A 12500-nucleotide genomic window follows, 5' to 3' on the forward strand; every position below is an offset into this window, starting at 1 on the left:
AGAGCTGGCCCAGTCCGGAGTCAACAAGCACTGCTTCGAGTGCAGCCAGCCCGGCGTGACATACATCGACATCACCGTGGGCTGCTTCGTGTGCACGTCGTGCTCTGGAATGCTGTGAGTTGCCTGCTACTACGGTATTACACACCACGGGTAGCTCTGGTCCAGAGCGTTAGCGAGTTCTCTCTAACGCTCTGTTAGCAGCAGGTGCTATTCCCATGGACTGAAAATTCCACTACTGTGCGAGGTCTCCAACTTTAGTAAAAAATAAAGACAACTATTTCGCTACTTATCGAAACAACGGTTGTTTTGTGTTGTTGAAAGACTATTCTCCAGGGTGGGAAGCCTTTCAGCACCCCACCTTCTCTGTATGATACACCTTTTGGGCAGAAAATAAAATATGTCCGCCAGACGGAAATTATTGTATTTACTCCACTGCGCCCTCTACAGATCTGGTCAATGGTAGTTTATATTGACCAGATCTGTAGAGGTCGCAGTGGAGTAAATAAAATAAAAAATGTGTATGGTGGACACATTTTATTTTCTTCCCAAAAAGTGTATTATACAGAGAAGATGGGGTCCTGAGAGGCTTCCCACCCTGGAGAATAGACTTTCAACAACACATAACAGTTTTTTTTCCCCAATGAAAAGCGAAATAGTTTTGTTTATTTTTTACTAAAGTTGGAGACCTCGCACGGTAGTGGAATTTTCGGTCTATGAGAATAGCTGCACGCCTGGCAGAGCGTTAGAGAGAACTCGCTAACGCTCTGGACCAGAGCTAACACCACGGGCAAATATGATATGATAGCCTCTACACGTCGCGTACCCCCACCCCCCCCACCCCCCAGTGGATGGATTACAAATAAATAAGCAGATCATTGAAATTATGGTTTAGCCTGAAACAAACCCGCTAGAAAGGCCAAACCTACTATAACTATGCTACATCTAGGATATTTCTGTGTCCATCAGAAGGTGTGTGAGACGGAACAAGAACAGGCTACACGTTAATTACGCAGTGTCTCTCTCTTCTCTCGTGTATTTCCTTCCGATCTACAGTACAAAAAAAGAGAAACCACACTCGTTTCCCAGGCTTGTTGTCGGAACCGTTATAATCGCACCTGACTTTCATTTCGTCGTGGTGGTGCAGCAGGTTTGAACATTATTGACACCTCTCTCCCGGGTTCTTCTCTCTCCTCATGTGTGTTTTGACACATTCTGCTCTGCATGCTGAGCTGACAGCAGCTTGGGCCCAACAACGCACATGAGGCCGAAGATTTTTTTATATAAATATAGGCCTACTTTATTGAGTCAAAACATGCTAAGACAATACTTCAATAAGTTATTTTTTTTTTAATTTGTTGTCACATGTTTTATGTTCCTGTTGTTAACAGACATTTTATAATTTATTTGGTATATAAAAAAGGAAGATTTTTCAGTACTACTTTGTGGCAACATTTCAGCACTGGTCTGCACATTCTGCTTCCACATTCTGTCCCACTTAACGGTATTTGCTGGTGTTCATGGAGAAAATAGGCTTATAGTTTCTTGGGAACATTCTTTTCACAAAGGAATTTTAGTTGCTGTTTTTGTTCCCACCCAGCAACACACGTCTATGCTGTCTCACAATCAGCTGTCAATTTTGTTATCTTTACCTTTCTATAATTGTTTAATTTGTTCTGGACTATAATGTTATTATAGTATGTGGAGTGACCCTCACAATCACATTTTCCTTTTTTCTTTTTGATCTGATGATTCCCCTCTCTCTATCTCCCCTTCATCTCAGGAGAGGCCTCAACCCTCCCCATAGAGTCAAGTCTATCTCCATGACAACCTTCTCCCAACAGGAAGTGGAGTTTCTGCAAAACCATGGCAACGAGGTGAGTGACAAGGCTGCCACTAGAATCGCCAGTGGAGTGAGGGGCTAGGAGGCGGGGCATGCTGCACTGCTTATCGTATAAGGATTAATGTAACATATAGCACAATTTGAATGCAGTTATTACTATTATTTTCTGGTATTATTATGTTATAGGGCAGCCATAAGTATTCAGCGATATTGACAAGCTATCTTGTCCTTGTCTCGTATTATGACAACAGTCACAGTCATAGGCCCTGATTATAAAAGCTTGTTTTGGTAAGGGCCAATCTGGGAACGCAAAAGGAAGGATTTTTTTTAGAGAGAGATTAGGGAAGGGCTAAAGTACAGTACAATTCTACGCTCTGCCATCCTGTTATTTTGGCATGCAGGTTGCAATGTGGAATATGATGCTTCCCTTCCTGTTACCAGTTGGACTAGACTTTGTGGTTGGACTGTATTGTGAGGAACACTGCTGCTCTGCCCACTTAAGTGCTGTGAAACAAATCAACCAGACTATGCTGTTATCTCTCTCTGTAATTGTCTATCTCTCTTACTGTCCAAAAGTAGAGAGAGAGAGTGAGAGAGAGAGAGAGCGAGAGACGTTTGTATGCATGCATTTTCAGACCCATGCTTATGTTATATTCATGTCCATGGCTTACCATATAGAAAGGAAATAAAGCAGTTGACTGATTGTTGACTGATTATTCATATTATGACAGTCTAGTGCTGGCCAATGCACAGCACAAGTGACTCAGTTATTTCAAGTAAAGTGGGTAGGAGGTGAGAGGTGTATAATATTCTTCATTGTATCACCAGCATCTCCCATTGGCACATTGGTAAAAGAGGGGAGATGATTCACAATCACTCACAGCCTGGTCTGTGAGGTTTCTGGCTGATTAATGTATACACCTCTTCTCCTGAATATTCCATAGCTCTTTTACATCAGTGAGTCAATACCTGCGTATGATAAATGTGCATGCAATACATTTTTAATATTAATACATATATGGACAAATGTTGTATATAAGACCGATTTAAAAAAAGGAAATCTATTTCAAATGTTTTATCTGATCAAGTGCTATATCAGACAACCGCTATATCCCACTTAACCACTTAAATCCTGAGATACTTTGGGCTCCTTTTTTCCCTCTAGACCAAATCTTTAACATTGTCGAGCTACAAGCTCAGAACACGTTGCCTTGCATTGTCAGCTCGTAGATTGGCTATTATTGCCAAATGTTCACCCCAGAATAGGATGCTAGGGTTCATGCTGTTAAGAATTGTGCTTCTGTGGTGTGTTTGTGTGTGTGTGCGCTCGCGTTCAGGTTGGGAGAAGGACATGGCTCTGCGTGTTTGATCCAAAGACTGAAGGGTGCAGCGACATGAGAGACTCTCAGAAGTTCAAGGAGTTCCTCCAGGACAAATACGAGAAGAAGAAATGGTGAGAAGGTCCCATAGGATTCACAAATGTTTCAAAAGGTCAAAATTAACACCGTACATCATATAGTCTTTTAGTGTAGTTCTGTCAGATAACTCACGAAAGATTGAACCAATATTATAGACCGAATATATTTAAGCAATATAATAGAATGAGAATACAAGTGTGGATGTAATATTTTATTTTGGCGTTCAGGCTCTGCTATATTTTTTCTCCCTGCTCAGCACAATCATACAGCCATCATTAACCATTAAGAGCAGGGAGATAGATATACATAACAACCCCCCATGGGGAACAGAACAATAGCAGAGCCCACTGGTGGTGCTGGGGTGGTGGTGGGAGCAAACGCTGCCTACAACACCTATGAAACACAAAGCAGACAGAACACAGATGAAGGTGAGCTTAAATAACCCGCCCGATTGGACAACTGACTGACGTGACTGCCACGTCAGAGTATGACGTACTGTATGGGTCTGCATGACGCTGTAACCAGCCTCATAGAATGAGCAATGCATGTAACCTATCTCGAGTGTATGCTGCCAGAACTAACTCGCAGGCTACGTATCATTAGTAATAATGTCAAAGGTTTGGAAAATAAATTATTCTAGGTTTGAGGGGATTTCTTTTGTTCACATGGTTAGGCATTAACTCTCTGGCATCCACATTTTGTTTTAAAATACAAAATGACTATGTTTTTTTGTCAGGGCTGGTAGACTTCAATGGTTTTAGGGGAAATGGGGATACTTTTTGTCACAGTATGTGAAATTTGTTCTCTGCATTTAACCCATCCTAACTATTAGCAGTAGTGAGCTTCATACAGTGCCTGGGGAACAGTTATGGGTCAAGTGTCTTGCTCAGGGACACTTCGACACTTCGACTGGGGCCGGGGTGGTGCGGGGGGGGGCAGTGGTGTGTTCTACCGTTATACGCTGTATACGCCGTATACAGTCCAGATTATTGTGGGGAAAAGCGTATACAGTCTAATAACCATTTCATCCATTGAAAACGCGAGAGCGTATACCCACGACCACGCGCATCGTATCGTATCGTATCGTATATTCAGCTATTTCTGCCCCATTAGGTTAGGGATGGTTAAGCTTAGGTAATAGGTATAAATGGTTGTGTTTAGGCATTAGGTTAAAATGGTTAAGTTTAGGTGTCCAAATAAAAATCTCTTTAGGTGTAAAGTTAGAGATGGTTGTGATTACGCATGGCTTTGTTGTGTTTTATGGTAAAGTTTAGCCTAAGGATCTGGGGAGGGCATTCACCATGTGATGCTTCACTATTTATTCAGCACGAAGTTCATTTACAACATTGGTTCTAGGTCTAATCTAGCAAGTGCGAGAGCAGGCGGTGGCGAGCTGCCTTCATTCAGTTTCAGGCAGCTTGTCCAGGCAGACAGAATCAAATCTATTCTTACCTACCAATCACAAGGGGTTTTAATCCTATGAGCATTCTGCATCCGTCTCTCATCCATGTTGCAATCCTAGTATGTCCTGTCTCCTTCTCATCTTTATTTAAATCAGAGACCTTTAGTGACCAGTACACACAAGTGTCCAGTAGCTGGTCAGTGTGACCCTTACAGATGTCATATGTGTCATCATGTTGCATTAATCCTTATATAGCAGTTCAAGCAGACAGTGATGAAGCAATACTAACTAGTGTCTAGTCTGTCTTGACCAATAAACATATGTCTGAATATTTACTCAAATACATGCACACAATGTGCAATATGAATCTTGCATATCACCGCATAGTATAGAAATTATCGCATTTCTACAGAGCGTATGGCGGCTTAATCTCCACTGCCTATTAAATATCCAATCTCTTTCAGGCATTTTTCTAAGAGTAAGAATCGGAGGGATGTGGAGGGACCATGGAGCCCCGGTGTCCAGGCCTTGCCCCCATCCCATGGCCCTCTTGCAACCCAGGCCCCCTCTCATGCCATGCCACCCAACACCAGACCGACAAGGCCATTGGTGAGTATTCAGGTGGAAAACCAGGGCTCAAGCTTCAACTTTTTTGTCTTCATCTATACTCAACACACGCACGCACAGATATAATCAACTATGAGTGAAGTTGTATGGAAATTGGATGGGGGTGGTATGATAGAGAAATTGGGCCAGAAGTAAATTGACTGATTTGAGAGGGGAGGTGAAGAAAAATGCAGCAAGATAAAAGGGGGAGCTAGAACGAGAGAGAGACGGAGTTGGTGTTGCAGCAATGAACAAGTGAGACAAAGATGGATGGTCAGAGAGAAAGACCAGGTTGCCCACACATCAAAGTTACCACATATGAATTATTGACTGACTCGCTGACCTTTGTGTCTATGTTTTTCTCTCTGTGTCTCTCTTTCTCTTTCCCTCTCTCTGTCTTTCCCTCTCTGTCTTTCCCTCTCCCTGTCTTTCCCTCTCTCTCTCTCTGTGTCTCTCTCTGGTCCTCCAGTCACAGTCCCAACTGCCGCCCTGGGATCGAGTGCCCACTGTCTCCCCTGCTGACATGCGAACGGATGTGTTCACGGCTCGGCCCTCGCGCTCGCAGAGCTTCAGAGACCCCCCTCTGAAAGGTAAGAGGGCGGCCTTTCACTGACGAGAGAGACGCCTGTCACGCTGTGAAAGGTTTTAGCCACGGAACAAGCTCACTTGTTGTCAGCTCTCCAATGTTTCTCCTTTTGTTTATGTATCTTTATTCCTCGATCTCTCTTGGTTTTTGTTGACGTTTTCATCTCCAACTTTCTGCCCTCAACCCAGACCCTGGTATGTGTGGGATCGAAAGACAACGGCCGGGTTCCCTCTCCTCAACCCTGGGAGCTCAAAATCATGTCCCCTCCTTCCCTGCTCTGCCGAGACCCTCAGGTCTGTTGCTCACAGCCTCCTCGCTTCCTTGTGGCTCTCCTATACCAATTTCCTTCATGGTATCTTTCTAGGTCTAAGAGGAACAAACATTGTCAGTGCCAGTTTTGGGGTACATTCTGTATTCCTGTGTTGATATTGTTGTGCCCTCATTAACAACAGAGGCAACAATATCAAATGTCCTCCTAAATTTCTTCCTTGAAGAATACTCGTTGGGTTGACATGAGTGAGAAGAGAAGATAAGATAAGATAGATCTTTATTGATCCCCATGGGGAAGTTTAGGTGTCGTGCTGTAGCAGCAACAGCAGCAAGTATGAAACACAGACTAGGTGCAGGTAAGAGTAGAGAAATAAGAATAAAATTGAAAAATAAATCGTCTTGGATTTGATTTGATTTGATTTGATTTGGATCTCTTTTAGCCCATCAGCTAATCTTCCAAGTGTCCTGTCCACATAAAACATAACATTACAGCATACAATAATGATAAAAACAACAACCAAGTATTATAGCATAGACAGATCAAAAAACAACTTTGCACACTCACACACAAAAATAATAGTAAATCAATCAATACAAAGTTATAGTAATGAATTCCATAATTGAACTGCCCTAAAGATAAAATATCGAGTTCCCATATTAGTTTTTATTTTTGGTAACACATAGTAATCTTTGTGTCTTGGAGTCTGACCCTAGACTCTGCACTGGATCTGACTGAGTTAATGTACGTATGTATAAACATAACACATGTATAACACGTATAAAAATAAGTATAATGTGCAATCTAGTGTCACCAGAGAATCTATACATGAATATACTTCTATCGCCTATGAATAGAGATACTGTATGTACAGACTATTAACAGTGGATATGAGACTGATGCACAGTGAAATGTATGATTTATACTTGGTTGCGTTCCAAAAACAGCCGATTTAAAAGCTCACAATGCGTCACAGCGCACAACTAAGTATAAATCACCCTTCTGCCTTCATTCAGCAGTGGGTATGTATGAGTAGAGCTGATGGTATGATTTACTTGTGTACTGTATATCAAGCTTGAAAAAGACTGGACAAGTCTTTGAACATTTTGACAGCCTGGCTCCCAGTGTTGCAAAGAAGTTAACAAGGCATGCACATCTGAATGCTAAAAGGTGCTAGACATCAGTACAAGCTAAAATGGAACAGAGTCCGCACACTGGATCATGCTCCCATTGTGACTTTTAATAAATTACCCACCTTGGTGGTAATTTATTAAAATTCACTTTGGGAGTATATTCTAAGCTCCCAGCTATGACACTATCCACTTCAAGTCTATTTCTAGGAAGAAAGAAAGGAGAAGTCACTGACCTCAGAGGTATTTGACACTGAGGTATTTGACACACAGTATGAACTGCAAGCTGGTCAGTGTTTTTGATACCAAGTTATGTCAACATAGTACCCCGGTGAGTTACTGTCACACCCCTCACCGAATTTCTGTGCAAAATTAAGGTCAGCAAAGGCAAACACAATTGTCTGGTGTGGCACCCAGTGTAGAAAAGCTATAGCGGGTCCATGTGATTTTAATGGCTCGCGTAGCTTACATAATATTTCAATGTATGTTTCCTCTTTTGTATTCTCCTATGTCTCCTGCAACCCAATCTCTTAATATATTCTCTTTCTTTCCATATTTCTCTCTCTCTATCCCTCCTATGTCTCATAGCCAGTAGCACTTTCAAAAACCACTTCACTTTAGGTAAGGCACTGCACAGACCAATGCATTTGTGTGTGCTCTGGGATCGATAAGCTCGCCACTATATGTCATTTATAATGGATGTGATATAGATGTGGGCCATACTAGCTTTATGCTTCATGTGTATATGAATTTCATTTTCTTGCTCGACAACAGCACTGAATGCAAGAGAACACAGCACAATTGAGTAGAATGGAATACATCCAATGCATGTTAACCACTTAAACCCTATATACTTCATCGTACGACAAGTAGCAAAAATAGCGACGCGTTGCAAACTTGTAGATCGGTTATTATTTAAGTGCCCAAATAGGGATGTCAGGTTGAAAGTGCTTAAAGTGTATTTGGCAGTACGCAATTCAGGCACACTACCAGCCAATCAATATTTTTCATCTTTCATCGGCCAATCCTCCTTTCAAAGCCCACATCTGAAGACTGGGGGTTGTGGTGGGGGTGCCAAGGACATAGTGTGCACGCATGCACACTGTCCCCCCCCAGAGGAAGAAGAACAAGTTTAAAGTGAAGTTATTTTTAGGCAGTAGCCGGTACCCCTCCCTCCCTGTCAACAGAGGCCCCAGTGATATTTCACACCACGTTGTGTCACAGAGCGTTGGAAAGCTATGTAGGCCACAGTTGTAATCACACAAAGCACATTAACATTCCAAACACGTATTCTAGGAAGTATGCTAGGATGCCATTTAGCAAGATAGGCAAGATATCTGAATCGTGTATATAACCAATCGGAGGCCAGCGGAGGAGATACCATACCAACAATGCACCCACTTGGTTTTGGCATGCTTTATCACCTTAGATAATCTCTTGTCAGGTCTAGTCTACTGTCTTCACCTCCTGTCTCGTCTGGTCTCTAGCTCTTAGGCTCTCGACAGCACAAATCTAACTCTGAAGGCTGCTATTCATGCTTCAAATTAGATTTCACAAACAAAACTAATGTTCATTTGGCTCTGCATCCAAATAGCGTGCCTTGCCCTGGTAATAGCATGCTTGGTGTCTAGTGTGTGTCTTATACTATCTCTCACTCACTCTCTCTCTCTCTCTCTCTCTCTCTCTCTCTCTCTCTCTCTCTCTCTCACACACACACACACACACACACACACACACACACACACACACACACACACACACACACACACACACACACACACACACACACACACACACACACACACACACACACACACATACACACACACACACACACACACTCTGATGTTATTGTTATGCCCTTACAATTGCATTTATTTGATCACTGCCCTGAAAACTGTTTGCAACTCTGCCTGCTTACTGTAAAGGATAACATGTGTGCATGGACAGATGGAGACACTGTGATGATTGATATGTTGAATTACATATCACATGCTCCATAGCATGAAGCTATCAGCTAAGAATAAAACCTTTTATCTTTACAGTTAGATTTAATGTATCAGCTGTTTTATGTCATCTGACTTAGAGTGTGTACTTGTTAAATGGTAAAGGGTGATGTTTATATTCAGTGGACTGGTTGATGAATATGTTGCAGAGCCTTGGATGAAGTCCTACACAGTGTTAAGCCTAATTTATACTTAGTTGACTTGCGTGCCACGCAGTGTTGCACACCACAAATAGTTGATCTCCAAGCTCACAACACACACTGTGACATGTTGTGAGCTTGGAGATCGACTATTTTCACATAACTCAGGCTTTAGCTTCATGTACTGTACATTCCTCATTAGGATCTGCAGGTGCCACGGAAGCCCATGCCCACCACTGAATGAGATTTATGGCCTGAACTGTTTCTTTTTTTCTCGCAATTGTGACTTGTGACAGACTCAGAATTCAGTTCAGTTCAATCTTATTCATTTGTCTCAAGTACCTGTCTCACGTTTGTGTGCAGCAAAACTCTTTGTCTTCGTACATATATAAGGTTCGATATAAAGTGGAACTGCAACAGCACCATCCAAATAACGGTGTGGCCTCCAAATGGATCTTTGTGTGGCCAGTCTATGACATCTATAGTATCATCATCAGCAGTATGACATCAGTATTATGATGTCAGTACCATGATGTCATTTATCTCCATATTTGGGAAACGTTTCAGCCCAATCCGACCTCCATTGACTTCCAGCATTCCAACATTTTATCATATATAAAAAGTTTTAAAAGATAAAAATAAAAATTGCAGCATACACAAGAAATGTTGCGCTAATCAATCCAGTGCTTTGTTAGATTAGCCCTGGACTCACAGACTCACTCACAGACCCTCATCTAGACAGTGTTGCTCCTTCCAGATGGCTCTGCCTCTACTGTGCCATGCCGTAAAATACAAAATCACAATTCAGGCCTTTGAAATCTGATTCAGTGCTTGTGGAAATGGACTTCTTTAGTCAACAGATATGCATACTCTGATGCTAAGAGCTAATTTGTACTTTGTTGTGCTTCTGTTGAAAACTAACTATTTTTTCCAACTCTGTAAATGAATCAGCCTTAAGTCTGTCATGTTGTTCTCAGGTCGTACGGTCTCAGCCTCAGGGTGCTCGGGCCCCTTCAGGGCCTTCCCTAAGTCTCTGAGTGCGGACTTCGGGGGTCTGAGCCAGCCTCATCCTCAGTCCTTGTCCCTGCCCTTGCCCCAGTCCCACTCCCACCCGCAACCACTGCAACATCAGCAGCAACAGCAGCATCAGCCAACTGGTCTCAGCCAGACTGCTGCTGCTGTCGCCAATAGAACCTCACAGGACAAGTATGCTGCAGTGTCCCACCTGGACAGCGTCTTCTCTGACACATCTCCTGGCACAGGTAGGACAGCTGGAGAACATGCTTGAGAGCAGAAGGGAATGTATTAATGAGCATGTGAGTGTGTTTTCTTTGTGCCTGTAGTGTGTAGTGTGAACGCTGGTGAGCGCAAGCTTATATCGATTGGTTAGGGTTTAAGGGGAAGGTGGGGTGTTTTAATAGCTAGGGACAAGTTACAGGGACAAGAAATTGAGTGGGGTGGGGGTTGGCAGTGGTAAGCCAAACTGCGTTATGTAACATCCTTACTTGAAATGCCAAGTGAATTATCCCCATTGTGTTTCTCTGCTGGATCTGATAATCCAGAAGTTCCCAGAAGACCTTGTTAATGTGTCTCAGTTTGATTGTTTGCTGTACCGTACACTGCTAAGTGGTAGCTCCTTCTTTAATGTACATGTGCAGGGATACTTGCAAAAGATCCCTTGAGCATGCATGTGTTGGGTTGTATAGCACACGCTTCACTGCTTTCTCCAGTGGCTGTCGCAGGTTTACTATTGATTATCTGTCATGACCTGGTTTGATTAATATCACGTTGAGCGTAGAGGCTTGTTTACTCAAACTACTTGTAAGGGGTTTTTACTCAAACTTCTTGTAATGCTTTTGTGCAGTGCACACTTCAGATCAGCAGCTTTGAACCCAACCTCTATGAGATGTAATGCACATGTTCAGATAATGACATTTGATCTCTGAAATGACGAGCTGTTTAGGGACTTGCAGCCAGGTTATTATGGTGTTTTTGATGAATGTTTGTTTTAGTGCCACCTGGTGGGCCTCCACAGTACAGCACCCTCTTCGGCAACAGGCTCTCTTCCAGTTCCACACCTCCCGCAAGGTAAAACAATAAAAAATCTATCAAGAAAAACGTATAATGCCTGCACTAGTAATGCAGGCATCTTCAGTGTGCATGTGCTCATAATTATCTTTTCCTCTTATCATCCTCAGTTCTCCGGGTGTCGATACAGTCTCTGGCTCCCAAACATTTGCAAGTACGTATAGTGTAGTGAGGATGTTGACTCATTCTGCTAAAACCGGTCTGGGTTTGCTTTCATCTTGCAGACTTCTAAACTGTTCCACAGACCTCATTAAGATGCAAATGTCTGTCACACAGCCACTGGCTTTGTTGCGCAATTTTGAATGAAGCCAGGAATGTATCCTCTTAACCCCTGTGTGAATTCTCTCCCATCACCTCCAAATTGTTTTGTGTGCCTCTCAGATTTCCCAAACCCATTCAGTTGCAGCTCTGCTTCCCAGGAGCCTGTTGCCCTCTCTCCCAGTAACCCCTTCAACAACACCTCAGGAGGTAAGCTGTGCTTGTAGGGTCCTTCCACAAAACAGGCCCCATTGACCTGTGACTTCGCTGCACCCTACTGATCTAAGATCTGAACAACAAAGCTCATATTAGCAGCAATGTTATAAAAACATTACACAGTTTTCTCTACATTTGATTGCTCTTGTACCAGTACAATTATTCACATCTACAAATGACGGGTCTTGGTTCAAATTATGTCCGTAACAAATTCCACTTTCCTTTTTTATTTTATCTAAATGTTTACTTTTTCTGGAAATATGAGTTTTAGGCAGGAGGCAGAGCCAGCAAAAAGTTGAAGAAAAATCTTTTTTGCTGCTGCTCTGCAGCAAGTCAAAGTGACAGCCAACAAGAAGCGTGCTGTGGACTGATACAGGCATAGAATAGGTGTACACATGAAGGTGACGTGGGTATTTCAGATGTTTTGTACACACCCATTTAGCGGAAAAACACTTTGAGGACAATCGTTGCTGCTGCTGGTGTGAATTTTGCATATGACCAGCAGCCACAGTTCTGTCAAGCAGATATTGTAGGAGAGAATA

General features: G+C 42.6%; 1 protein-coding gene across 5 annotated transcripts in view; it reads left to right on the forward strand.

The window, feature by feature from the left end:
- The window catches only part of agfg2 (ArfGAP with FG repeats 2), a 15448-nt gene that overhangs the window by 499 nt on the left and 2449 nt on the right, over positions 1-12500 (forward strand). For 4 of the 5 annotated variants that reach the window (XR_014599716.1, XR_014599717.1, XR_014599718.1 and 1 more), the window contains exons 1-11: positions 1-114; positions 1781-1874; positions 3178-3293; positions 5125-5269; positions 5736-5856; positions 6041-6145; positions 7839-7871; positions 10374-10658; positions 11409-11484; positions 11595-11638; positions 11866-11952. The exon at positions 1-114 is cut by the window's left edge and continues 499 nt beyond it. Coding sequence is in view for 2 of the 5 variants with exons in the window: in XM_084043689.1 (XP_083899815.1) it covers positions 1-114; positions 1781-1874; positions 3178-3293; positions 5125-5269; positions 5736-5856; positions 6041-6145; positions 7839-7871; positions 10374-10658; positions 11409-11484; positions 11595-11638; positions 11866-11952 (1220 nt within the window). In the remaining 3 variants the exon portion in view is untranslated. The remainder of the gene's footprint in view (positions 115-1780; positions 1875-3177; positions 3294-5124; positions 5270-5735; positions 5857-6040; positions 6146-7838; positions 7872-10373; positions 10659-11408; positions 11485-11594; positions 11639-11865; positions 11953-12500) is intronic. The other variant, XM_084043690.1, reaches the window with a different exon arrangement.

Source organism: Gymnoscopelus microlampas, assembly GCF_963454915.1.
Source record: "Gymnoscopelus microlampas genome assembly, chromosome: 19".
Lineage (NCBI taxonomy): Eukaryota > Metazoa > Chordata > Actinopteri > Myctophiformes > Myctophidae > Gymnoscopelus > Gymnoscopelus microlampas.